This window comes from Gobio gobio, assembly GCF_949357685.1.
Source record: "Gobio gobio genome assembly, chromosome: 21".
In the NCBI taxonomy this organism is placed as follows: Eukaryota; Metazoa; Chordata; class Actinopteri; order Cypriniformes; family Gobionidae; genus Gobio; species Gobio gobio.
Genome location: NC_137117.1, coordinates 45,690,260 through 45,710,919, shown reverse-complemented (window position 1 = coordinate 45,710,919; position 20,660 = coordinate 45,690,260). Strand labels below are relative to the sequence as shown.

General features: G+C 39.4%; 1 protein-coding gene across 2 annotated transcripts; it reads right to left on the bottom strand.

Moving 5' to 3' along the window:
* Positions 1-2,577: 2,577 nt before the first annotated feature.
* Positions 2,578-19,926, bottom strand: LOC307117498 (uncharacterized protein). Of its 2 annotated transcripts, XM_079802354.1 has the most exons (5): positions 19,899-19,926; positions 18,573-18,622; positions 18,021-18,092; positions 17,790-17,938; positions 2,578-3,654 (listed from the first exon to the last, which is right to left on the bottom strand). In XM_079802354.1, exons 4-5 carry the CDS (start codon positions 17,860-17,862, stop codon positions 2,927-2,929), a joined length of 801 nt encoding a protein of 266 aa, XP_079658480.1. In that variant the 5' UTR covers positions 17,863-17,938; positions 18,021-18,092; positions 18,573-18,622; positions 19,899-19,926; the 3' UTR covers positions 2,578-2,926. The 2 variants fall into 2 exon arrangements, with proteins under 2 accessions (XP_079658480.1, XP_079658481.1); XM_079802355.1 differs by lacking the exon at positions 18,021-18,092.
* Between the last annotated feature and the right edge of the window lie 734 nt (positions 19,927-20,660).

Here is a 20,660-nt window from a genome sequence, read left to right as displayed (position 1 = left end):
AAATTTAAGACCTTAATTCAGACCTTCAAATTCAGACCGTATCTTTTTCTATGTAACATAAATACAAAAGTGATTGGGTTATCAAGAAAGCTGAGGTTCTAATATTTCAAACGATACCGTATATGTCTAGTTTTGTGCTGCACAACTTATAGATTTTTTCAAATTATTATGATGATGCAATATTGCATCATCTGAAGTGGTTAACGGTGAGAGTGAGGGTAATTAAATTAACATATTTCTCTCTTTTCACTGCCGTTATCAATCTCACTCTATTTTTTCCCTCTTTTTGAAAGTTGTGAAATCACTATTGTGGCGTTTTTCTTTTGATATTTAAGCAAATGGGCACACAAAAAATATTGGAAAGTAGCTGGACGGCACAGCAGCAGGCAGTGATGCCCACACGATGGCTTCACCTCACAACTGATTGATTTCATGCTTTTCAACATGTTCTGCATCATATATGCACAATTAATGAGATTACCTCCTCAAAATAAACAAAACACATCCTTTCATAAATTGTTGCAATTTCTGAACTATTATTTTGACCTTTCCTTATTAAATGATCAGACTTCAACTTTTTAGCATTTGTACGGTTTCTCTCCAGTATGAATTCTCTGGTGTGTTTTTAGCCGCTGCCCTCTTTATTAATTATAGTTTTGGCCATGTTGAGTGAGATTCAACTGGCCTTTTCTCAATTACAAAGTACGCAAACTTCTGACTTGCGTCCTTGGAAGTTCAGACTTGCCAAGTTCGACTCGGGAGAACAAACTCCTGAGGACGGGTGATTCTGCTAATGGAACAGCAGCGTTCTTGAGTCACTCAGCTCGCTCTCACTCCTGTATGCATATTTGAGGCTACAATAAAACGAAATAAATGTAACACCACTCTGCCTCTTTTCATTTTCATTAAAAATATATATTAAACATATTATAGCCACACAAATGTGGTTCAGGCAACGCATAGCCTACATTGATTATCTTCACTGCATGGATATTTATAACAAAACGAAATATTAAATACAACCCTGCCTATTTTCGTTTACATTAAAACAATTATTAAACATGAAAGGTCCCATGGCATGAACATTTTATGAGGTTTTTTAACATTAATATGAGTTCGCCTAGCCTGTATATGGTCCCCAAGTGGCTAGAAATTTTAATGGGTGTAAACCGAGTTCTGGGTGTCCTGCTCTGCCTTTGAGAAAATGAAAGCTCAGACGAGCCGATCTGGAATCTTCCCTGTATGTCGTCATAAGGGGAACGGTTACCTCCTCTTCCTCTGCTTTGCCCGCCCAGAGAATTTGGAGAAAATGGATTCAGTTTATCAGTCGCAATGTCAGCACAGGCTTTACGATATGGATTCGACAGCACCGCCACAAACAGTGAGTAACAGTGTTCATTAATGCCTGATCTGGGATCAGTAATTTCTGATGTGTAGCTAATCATTCACATCAAGTTCACGCAGACTTTCTTTCTAAATCGTTTAATACTGTTTATGCACCCGTGAATCAAGCCAGTGACTAAACGATCAACTTCACATCGTTTCTGTTAGTAGCATGAAACAAATCTGTTATTTAAATGATTAAACTGCGATCAAAGAATACTCTTTATAATGTTCGGATCTGTCAATCACACGTCGCGAGTGTATCTGCACACTTGCCCAAACTGCCATTATAATGAATGACGCTGTTTTGCTGCACAACGAAGCTCTTACTCTATTCATGTCGATGTCGTGTTTGCTGTTAGTTTTGCTTTCCGATAGTCCACACAGAACCGGACCAAGCCGTCAGGTTTCGGTACTAAAACTATCAGGCTCGCCCAGTCACTGCTGGACTCTTCTATCACTCCCATATCTAGCATACGCAACCCCCAGGCTCCATCTCAACGTGGTGCTGAATGAGGTCGGTATGGCCAGGTAGGGGCGAGAACACGTCAGCAAACTCTGCTTGTAAAGATTTTACGTCAGTGAGCTGCGAGGGTGAGAGGTGGTCTCCACCAGGGGAACAAGCATTGAGCGACCACTTAAAGGTAAAATATTCACTCTGCGATCCTCTGACTAATATCAGAAGTAACCGTGTTGTGCTCGTGAATGCGTGGTCATGACGTCCGTTTCTGTGCTTGATGAACGAATAAGAGAAAATAAGAGATACTAAGAAAAATCAATGATCTAAAGTAACTCACAACTAATCTTAAGATCAGCTGATAAACTCTAAACGTAACACACTTTATGGAGTCACATAAAATTGGAGTCAGATCAAATTATTCATGGAGTCAGATTTGAAATGAGATATCAATAAATTAAGAGAACTTCACCGAAATGCTGAAAAGGCTTATACGCAGAAATCCTTTGACCAAGCCACATTGTTGTCATCAGTGAATCCGGCCAATCGTGGAACAGCTGTGTCGTCATCAGAGCTCAATGGTTAGTTCACCTGAAAGATTCACTCAAAATGCGGATTCATTCAGAAATGAAACACCGCTGTGTGTTGCTCTGAGATGCACAACAGTTCTGCTGTGACTTTATAGGTAATATTTTAATTGGCAAAACTGAGCAAAAACAGACAGTACTATCTAAAATATAACACAAGATTAATTTCTTATTTATTGAACTGTTGTATAAAATCAATCAATCACATTGACACTCTTGCTATTCAGGACAAAACCGCACTCGTGTGATTCTCGTTGCTCATGTGATATTGATAAGTTAAAAAAAATTGCTCATGACTTAAGCCACTCAAAGTTTTGTTTCTTTATTCTTATAACAAACTCTATGCAATGCAAGTATAGATATAATGAATGACATTAATAATAAAACACATCTTAACACTTACTCTCTGATGATGTCGCTAAGTTACAATAAATTCCATCTTTTGATTTATCAGAATATCAAACTATATACATGAAAATGATCCGAACATGAACTTTGATCACTTAGACGCCTTTGGGCAATGCTTTTTCTCGTGAGTCAGTAGATTAGAGGAGTGGGTGAAACTCTTCCCACATGAAGAGCACTGGTGCGGCTTCTCTCCAGTGTGAACTCTCTCATGGGCTTTCAATGATCCTGACTGAGAGAAACTCTTCCCACAGTGTGAGCACTTGAATGGTTTCTCTCCAGTGTGAATTCTCTGGTGTTTTTTTAAGTCGCTGGATGAACTGAAGGTCTTCTCACAGTCAAAGCACATATAAGGTCTCACACCAGTATGAATACTCTCATGCTCTTTTAAAGAGTGCAGTTGTGTAAAACTCTTTCCACAAACAGAGCAAAAGTGAGGCTTCACACCAGTATGAACTTTAAGGTGTGCTCTCAAGTCTGATGCCACAGCAAATGTGTTATAACACTGATCACAGCTGAATGATCTAACTCCAGAGTGACGGTGCAGATGATCTGTGAGAGAGCTTTTGAGAGTGAAACTCTTTCCACACTGAGAGCATGTGAACGGTTTCTCTCCAGTGTGAATCCTCATGTGCACATTTAGGTTTTGTTTATATGTGAAACTCGTTCCACACTGAGAGCAGGTGAAAGATCCTTTGACTCCAGATTTTCCAGCTTGTTTCTGTGTGAAATTCTCTTCAGTCTTTGAAGCGACTGTGTTTCCATCTTCATTTGTGAGATGATGAGGTTTCTGCTGTTTGTCTTCCTTCACTTCCACCGGGTCTAAAATCAACATATTCAATAAAAGAAGAACAAATGAGAAACAAAAAGAAATATGGTTCAATCTCAATTTAGCACAAATCCAGTTTACTACTGAGTCTGATAAACTCAGCAAAAAAGAAATATCCCCTTTTCATGATACTGTATTTAAAAGATAATTTTGTAAAATCCAGCTTTACAGATCCTTATTGGACAGTGTTTAACCACTTACACCCCTGAAGGCATTTTTTTAATTTCACATCTACATGCTACATTTCACAAGTGACATGCTTAAAAGTAAAGGCTTATAACTCTACAAAAAAACAAACAAACAAAAAAAAAACAAGAAATAAACAAGTGCATGGTCTCATTTGATAGAAAACCTTTTGAAACCAAAATTTGAAAAAAATATATATATATATATATATTGATCATGTTTGGAAGTTCTTATGTTACATCACTGCTGAGAAACCCTCAGAAAAAGTTATGCAATTTATTGATTTGTTTGGTTATTGTTGATTGACATGCTGACTGTCAAAGTCTTCATCAAGTTTGGACTTTGCAAAATCATGTTAACTATATCTGAGACAAATTTTGGGTTTATATCTCACAGCAATCAAAAGTTAAGGCATTTGGAACCAAGGTAGCTGTAGTATGTTTCGTGTGTGTGGGTGAGGAAGAAGACAAAGGGGTCGGCTCGCTGGAACTCGAGACTGTTTATTTCTCAATAACTCAGGTAGTAAGCCAAGGTGCACTTCGCACCAAACAAAACAAAACTCAGTTTCTCAAATATTTCTCCGGTTTCTTTAAGCAGTTCCTTTCTGCAACATTCCAGCTCGAGTCCCAGCGTGGTGTGTCTCCAGCTTCTCTCTCTGGTCCTCATCTCCTGCGTGGCTTATAACTCTCCACGGCAATTACTGAAACAAGAGACAGGTGTTCATGGTTTGTACCTGATTCACCTATGTGCCGCTCGTCCTCTCCCGGAAGGGAGGGAGGGAGGGAGGGAGGGAAGGGAGGGAAGGGAGGGAGGGAGGGAGGGAGGTACCAGGGTGGGACCAGGGAAGGAAGGAAGGGAGGGAGGGAGGGAGGGACCAGGGTGGGTGGGAGGGAGGGAGGGACCAGGGTGGGTGGGAGGGAGGGAGGGACCAGGGCGGGAAGGGAGGGTCGGACCAGGGCGGGAAGGGAGGGTCGGACCAGGGCGGGAAGGGAGGGTCGGACCAGGGTCGGTGCGGGCAGAACCGGACGCCTGGTCGGTGCAGGCAGAACAGGGACCACCAGAACAGGGACCGGAATACGGACCACCGGAACTGGGTCCACCGGAACTGGGTCCACCGGAACTGGGACCTCCTGAACTGGGACCACCGGATCATGGACCACCGGAGCAGGGACCACCGGAGCAGTCGTGGAGGGAGCCCTTCGCCTCCTCCTCCGTTTCAGAACAGGGATCACCGGAACTGGGTCCACCGGAACTGGGTCCACCGGAGCGGGGACCACCGGAAATGGGACAATCAAAACATGGGCCACTGGAATTATCAGGACCATGGTGCTATGAGGACTGGAGTCCAGCCGGTCCACAAACTCCCAGAAGTCAGGAGTCCCCAAACTCTCCATCTCCTTGGAGCTGCGAGGCATGTCCAGGCAGAGGTTGAAGACCTTCTCCATCTCATTTAGGTACAGGTTATGCACCTCAATGAGGAATTGGCAGGCGAACTCTCTTACATCCGCCCCCTGCTTACGGATGTATCTCGAGTTCACCTGCCGCATCACCTGTAGCCGTCTACTGAACTCCATGGCAAGACGGGAAGCAAAAAAAAACAAAAAAACTTCTCCTGCTGAGTCCTCTAGTTGGCTGGAACGTTCTGTCACGTTCACAACAGGAAAAACTAGTGCGAGGACTCAAGTGCAGGAACAAAGGGTATTTATTAGAAAATAAACAAACACAAAAAAAAAAACCCACGAGGGGGGAAATAATCAAACATAAAATAACAGAAAACCAACTTGAAACATAAATACCAGGAACACAGGGAATGGGAGACGTAACATTGAACAACGTACCAGCACAGGACAGAAAACTGAAGGAGATTAAATAGGAGACAAACAAGGCAGGTAACGAGGACAACAGGTGGGGCAGGTAGCCAATGAGAATTGAGTGATTCATTGGGCAGGTTGAGTGGATGCGACTACGTGCATGCGATCGGAAAGAAGATGAGGCCTTTCTCTGACTACGTTTGGATGTGTGAGTATTAAACTGTTGGTGAGATGGGACGAGATAATAACGCAACGCTGACGTAGGCTACAGTAGTAGTGGGAAGTTCGGATCATTTTACTGACTCGGATCTTTGAGTCTCGTTCAGCAAAATGAACAAATCTTTTTTCGAGTCATTTCGTTAATTTCAGCAAAATATAATTAAAATGACCCAATGTTAAATAGCCCAACACATCTAGTACTTATGAAAATGTTGATTAAATTTGTATAACTAAAGAAAAATAAACTATAGGGTACTGCAACCAAAGCCAAATTATAAGAAACTGAAATGTTTAATTAGTTGATTAGTTGTTGGGTCAGGCTATTGCAGTCTAACACTGTTAGTTCACCTCACCTCCTGATCCGAGACATTCTTTCTTTTGCAACTTCATATTTATCACGTTTGTTCTCCGCCTCTCGTGTCTTCGAACTCCTCGAGACGAGGCCATGTGACACAGGTCCGGGAACAGAATGATTAGTTCATCTTTCGAGTTCGGGTTTGAGTCTTTCGTTCTTCCTGTCAGTCCCATAGAGTCTATGCTGTCAGTAGCGGAAACAGAAAAGATTAGTTCTTTTGAGTCTTTCGTTCTTCCTGTCAGTCCCATAGAGTCTATGTTGTCAGTAGCGGAAACAGAAAAGATTAGTTCTTACAAGTCTTTCGGGTTTGACGTTTGAGTCATTCGTTCTTTTGCCACGTGAATTGTCACTGTATTGAACACTAGTTCACAACCTTTTTACTAACAAGCACGTAGTTATTTTTTTATTTTATTTTTTTATATATAATTCTCAGTTAATATCAGACATATACAAATATGGGAAATATATTGACTATTCAAGTCTAACATCACAAATTCAATTAGACTATTACTAATTTTGAATCAACTGTATTTTATTTTTCTCTTTTGAGTTGTTATATAATTTTGTTGTCCTTGTGTTATTAATGAATAAAAATCTGTTATTTATTTTGGATTCATGCATATTTTTGAGTCATTCACTGTTGGTTAGTGTTATTTTAGTGATTTTTTTAGTCACCTAAAGTTTGAAACCTACACCTTTGTAACATAGCTTATAGGCCTATAGCATTATATATATATTAGGGATGCAACAATACAGTTAGTCCACGGTTCAATACATACCTCGGTTTTTACCCACGGTTTTCGGTTCGGTTCGGTTCGGTTCTGATGGCTTGTCACATCAGTTTTTTGCTATTTTATTCATAGGCGACAGGAACCGCAAGAGGTTAAAGAGAAAAAAGACAATTTTTTATTGCAATACTCTTTCTTTATTTTACTTAAAAGAATTGAAAAACCTTACTTAAACTTAAAACTTTACTTAAAAAAAAACCCTTGTAGCCTACACATTCCTAGTGTATTGGATAATATAAAATAAATATATATATAAAGATTTACACTGGCAGGTCAGAACTGTACAGCAGCATTTAAGTATGAAATTGAATGAATAAATGTAAAAATAAAACACTACATAGACTTCACTATAAAATATACATTGATTCTTATTAAAGCTACTGTATTAGTTTTTCAGTCAAGAGCAGTGAGTGATTTTCTCTGTCTTTTGTTGTTGTATTAACATTAAAGGGATATTTCACTCAAAACTGAAAATTATGTAATCAAGAAATTAATACAGGTTTGAAACAATAGTGAGTAAATAATGACAATTGTATAGGTGAACTGTCCCTTTAAGGACCGCGTGTTCACTGGCTGCGTTGCTGTCACTTTAAGACCTCTACACATCTAATATACAGACACGATTGCGATTTTACTTTCACTTTAGACATAACCGACTGTGTTTATGTTAACCTTGTGTGTATTTGACAGTATTAGCGCAGTTAGACGACTACTTAGTCCAGTATTCACGTGATTGACAGGCTTTTAGTGCGCGCGCTCTGAAAAGCGCATGTTAAAACCGCGCACGCGAATGAAACCGGCAAGGCTTTAAAATGCATGCAAATAATGAACTTTGGTGATTGTGAATAACTATAGCTTATAGGCCTATAGCATTATATATATAATGCTATAGGCCTATAAGCTATGTTACAAATAATATATATATATATATATATATATATATATATATTGTATATATAACAATGTGAGTCATTATTATATATTATAATAACAGCAATAATATTAATAATAAAACACACCACAGATGCACAATAAACATTTAAAAGAGTGATGGACAGGGGCAATAATGGTGGAACATTTATTTTTCAGATAAAGTGTGTGTGTGTGTGTGTGTGTGTGTGCGTGCGTGCGTGCGTGCGTGCGTGTGTGCGTGCGTGCGTGCGCGTGCGTGCGTGTGTCAAACAAGGGTTTAGCCAATGATTGAGTTATAATGCAACTGTCACTCAAGGCTGTCACCAAGGGGACAGTGACCCTTTCACACCCATCCCATCCCCCGTTGTTTTGCACAAGGTGAAGAGAAGAGACTCAAACAGATCATGATGAGCTCTAGAAAAAGGAGTGATGTTTGGACTCATTTTGTGGCAACTTCGGCCACTGAGGCAAAATGCAACATCTGCAAGAAATGTTTTTCCTCCAAAGGAGGAAGCACTTCAAATTTGAGAAGACACCTGAAAACCTCACATCCAACTGTGCTGTTAGCACAAGTTAGAACAGAGGTTGAAGATGGTGGCCCTGCAGCAGCTGGAGCTGTTTCCACCACCAGCACCTCTTCAGCTGGATATTCGACTTCTTTGGCTGGCACCTCATCTGCAGAATCCAGTATACCAGCAGCACCCACCACCATCCAAGGAGCAGTTAGGTCAAACCTCTATGAGCAGCTTCATTACACGACCAATGGATCCATTAAGACAGAACAAACTTGATGAGGCTCTGGTCAAAATGATTGCTTGCGACTTTCAGCCCTTTTCTATAGTGGAGGATAAGGGCTTTAAGGAATACTCACTTCTTCTGGACCAATCATACAGCCTACCTAGCAGAAAAACACTTACAAAAACTGTAATGCCTAGGCTGTATGAGAAGTTAAGGGCAGACATCATGGATAAAATCAAGAATGCATCTGCTGTATGTCTTACAACAGACTGCTGGACCTCTGTGACTACCACAAGTTACATGGCTGTGACTTGCCATTTCATAGAGGACTTTCAGATGACCTCCTATCTCCTGGACTGCTTTGTCTTGACAGACACACACTGCTGCTCACCTGGCAAGTGAGCTGACCAGGGTTACAAATGAATGGTGTGGTTGACAAAATTGTAGCCTGTGTCACAGACAATGCCAGCAACATTGTTTCAGCCCTGAAAGACCACCTCCACTGGGATCACATACCTTGTTTTGCCCATGTGCTGAACCTTATTGTGAGAGCTGCACTGAAAGAGGTCCAAGAAATATTGCAAAAGGTAAAGTCAGCTGTTGAGTTCTTCCATAGAAGCACAGTTGCTTCAGATAAGCTGAAGGCCACGCAAAAACAAATGGGTCAAGAGCAGCTGCGTTTAAAACAGGACGTGGCCACAAGGTGGAATTCAACATTTTATATGTTGAAAAGATTTATTGACATCAAAGAGCCAATCATCTCTACAATGGCTCTTACTAATGCATCTCTGCCAACCTTGTCGCCAGATGAATGGGAAATGTGCAGAGAAATCGTGGATATCATTCATCCACTCTTCCACTTCCTGATCTCATACAGAGCAGACGTGCCTTCTATCTGCTCCCCGCTCTGCTTTGGCGCTGATCTTTTTGTCTTTTTTTCTTGACTCCCTGCTTGCTGGACTCCTGAAAATACTGAAATGGAATTAATTAACTGGTCTCTCAGCGCGATTGACAAGATTTTCTCACTGAGGAAAGGTGCTCCGGGAGAACCCACCTGCCCGGACGGGACCTTCCCCACGGGCTACACGCGGGACGCCTGGAACAGCTGGCAAGTCCTGTGCCTGGAAGTCCTGTCCGTGGAGGATATTGAGGATTTATTCATAATTGGCATTATGATAGTGGGGTTCCTATTTCTCGGCCTTGGGATTGCCCTGACCTATCGTAAAATTGGTAAGACAGCTGCCAGTAAATTCACCCAGCCGCTGTCTGTGGAAATTAAAGAGTGCTTCGTGGATGTGTGTGACCGACTGAAGGTATTAGATCAAAGAGTGACATTGATTGAGGAGCTGTATCGTAACATCTCAGCCCGGACTGCGGAGACGCAGGGAAGAGTGGGCTCCATCGGGGGTCAGGCTAGTGAACTGCTACGCAGTATGTCTGGTCTGACCGTGAAATTGGATGAAATGTCCAGGTCCATTCATGAACCGGACGCTCGCCACTGACGCTGAGGATCAGAACGGATTGATTGATTATGGTCTGGAAAATTACCGAAGATCAGCTAAATGGATTAAGATATTTTCCCTCATCCCAACGTCCAGCTTGCCCCTATCTCTCGGTTGGGAGGTCAGCTTGACAGCTGGGTCCTGCTATCTTGCTTTCGTTCCCTGTGCACGGCCATATCTCCTTTCAAGGACAAGCCACAGAACTGAACTTTGAAAACATCTTAAGTTATGGCTAACATTCTCACACAACACAGGAAGCTTCAAGACTCTTACTCGCATCACACACACCTCACCCCATCCCTGCCCCCATCCAACCGTCTGCCTCCCCTTTCCTCCTTCCTATCTCCCTTACTATTCCCAACAAAAAATCCCATCACGTGACCACGTGTACTGTGTGTACTATGTATGTAATGTTTGCATGTATGCTTAGCAATCTGCATTTCTTTATTTCCGGAGAGCGTGTGGCGGCGCTTTAAATAGCTGCGGCTCGGAGGCTTGCTTCAAACTTCATTTCGTTGCATTGTACTTGTACATGTGTAATGACAATAAACTTGAATCTCATCTCTCAATCTCATCATCCATTTGAGCAGGTCACTGCTGAAGTGAGTGCAGAAAAGTAAGTATTTTTAAATCAACATTTTTTGATTAACATTCATATCTAAACCACATTTTAAACTATATCTCTTAATCATGTATTTCTAGTATGTGTAATATTGATTTTGGCTTTGTTATATGTACAGTATGTACATTTTTTTACATTTTTGTAGGTTTGTGACTGCCTCCAAAATCATATTGATGACTATAGATGCGGGCCTACCTTGCAGAGCCACTCTTACCCCGCACATCAGACCCTCTGGCATGGTGGAGGAGATGTTCAGCTGTTTATAAAAGCCTTTCTGAAGTCATGAAGGCTAAACTTTGCATCGTGGCCACATCTGTGCCATCAGAAAGAGTATTTTCGAAGACTGGGCAGAGTATCTCGGACAGAAGAAACAGGCTCAGCCCAGCCAAGGTCCGGGAACTTGTTTTTTTGAATGCAAATATGCCTTAAAGCAGGCCCTAAAATATAGCCACAGTGTGTTTTACAATTATTTATTTGTTTGTTTATTTATTTGAAAAGCCTGGCTCGTTGTGCAATATTGTTTTTAGGCTTTATATTGTGATTTAAGTTAAGTTATGGTTATTATGCTCTGTGGCTTTATAGTGTCCTTTTAATTTGTATTTATTTTTATTTAATTTGATTTAATTCCTTTTTGGATGGTTATCCAATTTGTTTTAAAGCTTTGTTGGCAAAAATAATAATAAACAAACAATAAACAACCAGTCAAGAGTGTGTACAGTGTTGTAATAAGCTATGTTACAAAGGTGTAGGTTTCAAACTTTTTAGGTGATTTATTATGGACAAAAACATAGTGAATGACTCAAAAATATGCTTGAATCCAAAATACATAACACTTAATTTCATTTTTTTTAAACTGATTTTTATCCAGTAATAACACAAGGACAAAAAATAAACTCAATAAAGAAAAATAAAATACAGCTGATTCAAAAATTAGTAATAGTGTAATTGACTTGAATTTGTGATGTTAGACTTGAATAGTCAATATATTTCCCATATTTGTATATGTCTGATATTAACTGAAAATTATAATCCACAGTAAATAAGTCTCATCAAAGTGGTTTCCCCTATCATATGGATAAAGCTTTGCATTAACCGACTCTTAAATATCACATTCAATGTTATAGAAAATTATCTATATGCATTTGAGAACAAATCGCATCTGGTAACTGTAAAAGTAAAAAGAAAAAAATAACTAGTAAAAAGGTGAATTAGTGTTCAATACAGTGACAAGTCACGTGACAAAAGAACGACTCAAACCCGAAAGATGAACTAATCTTTTCTGTTTCCGTTACTGACAGCATAGACTCTATGGGACTGACAGGAAGAACGAAAGACTCGAAAGAACTAATCTTTTCTGTTTCCGCTTCTGACAGCATAGACTCTATGGGACTGACAGGAAGAACGAAAGACTCGAAAGAACTAATCTTTTCTGTTTCCGCTTCTGACAGCATAGACTCTATGGGACTGACAGGAAGAATGAAAGACTCGATGATTCAGAAATGATTCAGAACCCATATGTTGCGTAATGCGCATGCACGGTCAACACAAAATGAACGAATCACTCTCTGAGACAACTCGGTAGTCCCGAGTCATATTAAAGATTCGTTCAAAATGAACGAATCGTTCATGAACGACACATCACTAGGCTACAGTACAATGACAGTTGCACAGATGTGTGTGCGTGTGCATGTTGGGAGTTAGGAAGCGGTGAGAAAATGTCCGGTACGCGTATTGTAAAATGATATATTTTCAGATTTTTTGATCCGAAGCCAAATGAGATCACAGAAGGTTATTTAAAACATTTGACTTGTGATATAAAGTAAGTTTGGAGTAAAAACATGGTTTTAATTTCATAAATGGTTGTGTTTTAATAAATTGGTTTAATAAAGCATAAATTATGGTTTAATAAATAATAAATTGTTGTGGCAGATAATTTAGTTTGTTTTAAGCAAAAACTTTTTTCCCCCAGAAAATTTTACTTATCTAGTAAATGAATCTTGATTTAAGAATGTTAAATATTTGGCCTGGAAACAAGAAAAAATACTAAATAAGAAGAGCATTTTTTGCAGTGTAGTCAAATCTTTTGATCATTTAAAATATAATAGGCCTTTTTTGACTACATTCATCTCAGTCACATACCTGAAGTTCATTCATTATGCAGGTCATTATGCGATCCATTATGCATTCTTTTGTCTCTCTGGTGTGATACCCAGCATTATTCATGGTTTGTTCACGCCTTCTCGCATACTGTCTTTGTAAAGAAAAATTGTCTTACAAATTTTAAATCAGTATATTGTTTTATGTGAATGAGTAGGCTCAATGATTCTCACATTAGTTTGAAGCAAAAACTCCAGGCAAATACATCCATTAGTCAAAGGTCTTGTGGACACATATCTATTGTTTGAGGCCTTAATTTAAAAATGTTTTTCTTTCAAAAACCACGCATAAACATTATTCTCTCAAAAATACAACCATGTACATGCATGTTGCTCTCATATTATGGTAGCCCAGTTTGTGCTGAATACAGTGTAATTACACTTTTGCCATTAATATGTTTATAAGCAACTGAAAAAAAAACACAAATGTCAGAGCATGTCAAAACTTCTAATGGGCCCCAAAAGAGCTCAGACTCCTAGGGGTTAAAGGTCCCATGTCGATTTTTTATTTATTTTATTTTATGTTTCCAGAGGTGTACTTATATTGTTAGTATGATTTTTACATCATAAAATTTCATAATTTAGAAATAAAAGGCATTTGTTTGAAGGGGCGTGTCTGAGACTTCAGTGTAAACGCCCGCTGTTGTGATTGGCTGCAATCTTTGCATTTGTAACACGTATAAAATGTGGAACCCCTCTCGAATACTTTTACTATGTTTATTTACTATTACAGCTGTCGAGATGAACGAATTGTCAAAGTGTTGATTATAGCATTATTTTTTAGATCTTTTCCCATCACATGAAAGGCTGCAGTGATGAGCATTGAGTACACAGACAGTCTGTCGATCTCGTGAATGCAGTGATCTCGTCATTGCAAAATTTATTTTACCGTTATAACGGCAGTTTGGGCAAGTGTGCAGATACACTCGTGACGTGGGACTGACAGCTTCGAACATTATAAAGAGAGTGTTCTTTGATCGCTTTCTAGTCTAATCACAATTTAAATAACAGATTTGTTTCATGCTACAAATAGAAACGATGTGAAGTTGGTCGTTTAGTCACTGGCTTGATTCACTGATGCATAAACAGTATTAAACGATTTAGAAAGAAAGTGTGTGAACTTGAATGATTAGCTACACATCAGAAATCACTGATCACAGATCAGGCATTAATGAACACTGTTACTCACTGTTTGTGGCGGTGCTGTTATCTTTGTTAACATTGTTTAGCATAAATCATCAAAATCAATATCTTGAAAATAATGATTTAACAGGGTAGATGGTATGCAAAATTTTCAAATGTATTTCTGAAGTTTTACCAATTAATATTATCAATGATAGAGTTTCAAAACAAATTTCCTCTAGGTGCAATTTTATTTTGTTTTTGAAAAATAGTACAAATATGTTTGTTGTTGCATTTTTTTATCAATCAATTCAACACCGTTTAATATTAAGTTTGTCATTATTGTTGAGTTATATTGAATATGACTTCTAACAAGCTGAACCAGAGTAGGAGAAATAGCTTTAACAACAGAATTAAAATCCTTAAAATGCACAGGGAAACTGTGGGTTCGCATAAATTGTTTGTAAGTTAAACTATTTCTACAATTATCTAACATAATCATAAGATGATTCATATCCCTTGTATCCCTTCAGATCAAAAACAAATGATGCCTGGTCTACATTGATGAGATTGTGGTTTACTCTCCTTCTATTTCAACCCACATTCAACATCTCCAGAAAGTGTTTACTTGTCTTCAAAAGGCTGGTTTGTCTCTTAACTTGAAGAAATGCAATTTCATCAAGCCATCACTGACATTTCTAGGTCATCACATCTATGCTGTAAGGGAACATTTCATTATGCATGAAGATGAAAACATTATGCATGAAATGTTTATTGATTTACATATATTCATCCAAAAGGATCATTATGTTTAAGGTCATCTACAGTTCATTTTTAGGAGCTCACATTCTTCCACATCGCACACGTAGCTAGCGTGTGACATCAGAGGTCAGTGGAACTAATTCTGGGGACCCAGGTTAAGATGGACTGGACACATGGGGATATTTGAGTGTGTGCTTCGAACTTTTGCCATGAGTGGAAATTTACAGGAGGAGGGCTGAGGTGACCTTGTTTGAAAATGACTATTAGAGCTGCACTTTTCTTATTACTGGCAGGAAATGCTCTGCAGACATTCAGAATGGCTGTACGAGTGTTGACTCTTATTTTGCAAAAGAATAAACCATTTTATTAAATTAAAAGAGTCTCTTATTCAGAGTTGATTAGAAAATTGCCACAACATCTGCAGATGGAGTTAAGACAGATCTGGAGAAACTATCGTCTGTCCAATCATTCCCAGTACCTGCATCAGTCAAAGAGGTCCAAAGATTTCTGGGTCTGTCAGGTTGGTACCATAGATTTATTGAGAATTTTACTGAGAAAGCTGCTCCACTTCATGCTCTAAAGAAAAAAAGGGGCAAAATGTATCTGGTCTGAAGATGGCCAATGAACCTTTGAGACTATCAAACAAGATCTCATCAGTGCTCCGGGTTTAATCTCACCTGATGTTAACCGTGCTTTTAAAGTCCAGACAGACGTCAATGAGAATGGTTTCAAGAAGAAGAAGAAGAACAAGAACGAGTGGTGGCATATGCATCTCGGCTTTTGAGGGAATCATACTCTACATCAGGGATTCCCAAAGAAAAATGTAATGGCGGTCTGTTTTTTTAATGGGATTTTCCATACAATATATAAAAAAAATGAACAGTAAACATTTCCTTTGTAATCGCTTTTATTTACAATTAAAAAAAAACTATCATTTATTAGTTTTTGATAGAAACAGCTGCTGTCTTCTACGCACTTCTCTTCTTTTATGCACTGCAGGCTAGGCTATATGCGTGCCAACTCGTTTCATTCATTCCATATATATCTTATAAATATGCTTAACTGGCTGAAATCAGGGAAACTGTCAAGTGGGACGTCTTATGATAAAGTTGTTAGTCACGAAGGAGGAGAGGGACCAAGAGAGAGTGAGGATTTGGAGGCAACAGAGACGGAGAGAATAGAGAAAGGAAATGAATGGGAGTCAGAAGATGCGCCGGAGGAAACTGAATAGGAGGGAAAGAGATGGCAAAAAAGAGGTGATGAGGGTGAACACCAGACGGGGGAAAAAAGAAGGAAATATGATGACAATTATCTGGGTCTGGGCTTCACTTGGATCGGCGATACAGATTGCCCGAATTTAAGTCAAAAGCCCTTTACATTTTTTTAAGCAAAGTTGGAGGAGGTGCAGAAAAGCCAAAAAAAATGCAGTTTCATTCATGCGTTGGGTCTACGAACGACGCATTACAGGCTTCATATCTGCTCAGTTGTAGAGTAGGGAGAAAGGGGCTAAAAAAAGTTGGACATGATTGCCTGTGTCCAATAATACTGTGTCGCGCCGCATTGATGCCATGTCTGAAGACATCCTATTGCTGCAATGTTTCTTTTATGCTGCGTTCACACCAAACGCGAATAGAGCATCAAATCGCGTCTACCGCGTCTTAGTTTGACGCATAAACATTTTGAATCCATTCGCGCGTCCGCTGCGAATTGGACGCACGTGGAAATCGAGCGTTTAAAGCGAAATAGATGCGCGTTCAAGGCGCTCCAAGAGAAATATGTCATAAAACAACACTCTGCCTCTTTTCATTTTCATTAAAAATATATATTAAACATCAATAGCCACACACATGTGGTCCAGGTGACTCCTACATTATCTTCACTGCATGTATATTTAAATATCCTTAAAAAATAAAGTTATGAAACTTCTCTTTGCCCTCAGTCAAAACAATTTGGCAGACAACAAATTATAGATTCATGAGAGCAAAGATCGGCCGTTAGATCCACACAAGACGAGCCACTACAGGACAGAGCCAGCGGCAGACGGCAGAAGGACTGGCCGAGGAAAGGCTGCTCTCGCTGGGGTTAATGAGCGCTGAGCGCCGCTGATCGCCTGGATCTCACAACTCCACAAACACAAGATGATTTTTTTAATAAATAATTTCTTTATTAATAAACCACAGATTTGAGCTTTGAACAACTACATTCTCACCTAAAAAAGTCTTAAAACTACGTTTTGTGACACAATAGTAGTATTTTTAAATTATGCAGGGTTTCACATCACGTCACTTTACCGCGTGACCGCAGTGAGCAGGCTCCTGATTGGTTAACGCGGCGCGAATTGACGCCAAAGTTCAATTTTTTTAACTCGGGCGTCAATGCGAATTCGCTTCCAACGCGTGAATGCACAAAAGCACCACTCGCGTGTAACGTGCGTATCGCGCAAGACCCTCAATTCACGTCATCCGTGCTAACTGGGCGGATTCACGTCCTTCGCGCCGCGCAAAACGCGCCTTCCGCGCCGCGGGACCTCCAGACGCCCGTCAACGCGCCTTACCATTGACTTAACATTGAAATCACTCGCGCCAGGCGCTCTATTCGCGTTTGGTGTGAACGCAGCATAACGCGGCTGAAAATAACCGTGCTTTCTGTTACTGAGCCTGTGTCTGTCACTCGTCCTCTAAAAAGTAGAAGCTTGTGCGTAGCTTTGTTGCATTATATTGAAACTTTGTTAATGTTGTTATTGTCATGCGTGTTCTGGTTATTTGCGCATGATTAAACATGAGTCTTTATATGGCGATAAAACAAAGCTTTTTTTTTAAGTGGGGATTAGGGGTGTGCCAACCCGGTTGGGACATAGAAGGGGGTGCGCAGGAAAAAAAGTTGGGGAACCGCTGCTCTACATCAGAAAAAGAGTGTCTAGCAGTTGTATGGGCTGTAGAAAAATGGCGACATTACCTGGAGGGCAAACCTTTTGAGGTGGTAATCGATCATGCTGCATTGGTCTGGGCATTCCAAAATCCAAATCCATCCTCCAGGTTCGGCTCCAGGGGTTTCATTTCATTGTAAGTTACCGTAAGGGACAGTGCAATGTGGTTCCTGATGCCCTGTCGAGACAGTACCACACAGAAACTGAGTCTCTTTTTTTAAATACAGCGCTAAAAAAGAATTCACCTGACTACACTCTACCTGTTGATCTTGAGCAAATCAGCAAAGCTCAGAAAGATAATCAAGGAAATCCAGAATTTGATATGCCAAAATCTGCAGAGAAAAAGTGACGATGCAATGCGAGTTCACTGTTTGTAAAAATGGAGTAGTTTTTAGGAGTGTCCCTGAAGGAAAGAAAGGACAAAAACTGCAAATAGTGATTCCAGCTGTTTTCAGAAATACGTTTTATCGTATGCTCTTGACAATCCACTGAGTGGCCATTTAGGAAGTTTCAAGACCCTAATGCGACTGCTTGATTTTGTGTATTGGCCCAACATAAGAACTGAAGTCTGGCAGTATTGCAAAGTATGTACTGTATGTCAACAATACAAACCATTCACAACTAAGACTGCAATAATAGTAATAGAGCCTGGATACATGATGGGGATCGACATTATGGGTCCTTTTCCAAGAAGTTCATAGCAACCTGTTAGTAGTTGTGGACTATTTCTCCAAATGTTTGGAGCCGCAAAAGCTCATATTTCTCAAATTCTCATTGAAGAAATTTTCACTCGTTGGGGAACACCCACTTACCTGGTGTTTGACTGTGGAAGGCAGTTCACGTCAAATCTCCTCACAACTATCTGCAAACAATGAAAAGTCATTCTAAGGTTAACCCTCTCGAGTCGGCCGTCGAGATCGACTTGCTTTTTCTTATCAGTGCCAAAGAGACTCAAATAACTCAAAATTATCATTCAGGCAAGTGTTATACATCATTATAATCTGTTAAGTTTCTATTTTTTTGTGTACAGTCTGAATAAAACAAAATGTTTTTCTTTTTGCAAAATAAAGAAATCAAACACGATGCGTGATCTGCACTCTCTCACTCAAAGACGTTCATTCAGATAGTCTTCAGAAAAGAAACTCAAGCTTAGTGAATACTAGTCTCAAACATGAGATATATGTCTAAAGAAACGCTGAAATGTCAGGTTTTAAACATTGTAAACCAAATCGAAAACAAATATTCTGTGTTTATGTAATCTGTTTGAAAGAGTGACATCAGTCACCCGCGAGCCACTTCATTATCCGGTAATGCGACCGGTCACTCATTCAAACACAAACAAAGGAATTAAAAGAGCCAATAACTGGGCAATTTTTAAAAAAATGTGCCAATCAGCCACTGCAAAACACACACACACACACACACACACACACACACACACACACACACACACACACACACACACACACACACACACACACACACACACACACACACTTCAAAGTCAGAATAAAATCCTGCTGCAAGATTTGTTGATGCTTGCAAACAAAACATGTACATTGTTTATTTTCTATCTGTTTGATACCATTTACTTTTATTGAGTTATTGACTGCTGTGAGAGTTGCTTTTGAAGTAGGCCTAAATGTATGGGAGAAAAGTGAAACATTTTGTTGAGTCTGAAAGTTTAAAAAGGCTGTTACTGTTTTACACTGTGCTATGTATCAAAAGGATGCAAATTAAAATTGAGGCATTAAAATTGACAACTGGTCCCTGGAATTTTTTTAAATGAATATGCTGGTCCCTGGCACAAAAAAGGTTGGGAACCCCTGATCTAGATGATACCTTGTTTTATAGTAGTAGACATTTCGCCACTACTAATACATTCATTATACGTATTACAAAGAGGAGCTTCAATCAGTTCCCAAAAATGTAAATAAAATTCTACTGTCAACCCATCTACACCTGGTGCTTTCCCTTTTTCATTCCAAGAAGGGCATCTTTAATCTCAGAAGTTGTTATATCAGATTCACAGAAAGTCTTTATCAATAATAGGGATATTTTGATGAACTGTTTGAATGAACTCTTCACAATTATATATAGATCAAATTTAGAATTATATGGTGAAAAATCGTACATACCCACAGCATTGACACTCGAATCTGCTATGGTATGGCAAGAGAAGAGTGACAAAATACAAGTACTGCAGTACCATTAATAGCCACTGGAGGGGAGCCTTCGAACACCAATGAATACAGCCAAAGGCCTTATTTTATGAAATTCACACAACAATTGATAAATCAAAAAATTATTTTTAACCCTGTTACAAGTAGCTGAAGTGTTAATGTAGTACTACTCATTAGTCCTGCATTAGGCCTACTTCATATACCTATTAATGATGGACCGTTATTCTAAAGTGTTACCCTCCAGGGTAAAAATACATATTATTTGCTTTCAAATTCCATAAGAATTTATTTTTCATCTCTTCAGATTATTAAAAATCGGTGTAAAGTCAACACTACAATATCATATGCAAGATTGCTAATTTATAAAGTATTTGCTCTAGCTGCTACGTCTCTGTCAACTTTGTGTTTTGAATGAAACTCTCTGCAGGCGGTGTATCAGCAGAACTCATTTAGGTTACGGTCTTCAGTTTAACTGATTAGACTCTTCTTATCAAGCTAAAGTTATGTAGTACACCACTAGGAGGCAGTACAACCTTGACTCAGAATTGATCAGAAATACAATTCTCACTACTGAGCAGACATCATTTACACAGAATCATCATTAGACAATACCACTCTTTCAGCATATTGGGCACATAAATACAGGACTTGATGAATGGCTGATGAATGCAACTCTGCTCCTGGAGAGCCACTGGAGGGTTTAGTTCATGCAGTGTG

Coding starts and splice junctions, on each gene's coding strand:
- LOC307117498 (XM_079802354.1), bottom strand. CDS start 17,862: ATGGATTTGGATTTTGGAATGCCCAGACCAATGCAGCATGATCGATTA. Junction 3,655..17,789: donor TCAAAAGGTTTGCCCTCCAG/GTAATGTCGCCA, acceptor TGTTGATTTTAG/ACCCGGTGGAAGTGAAGGAA.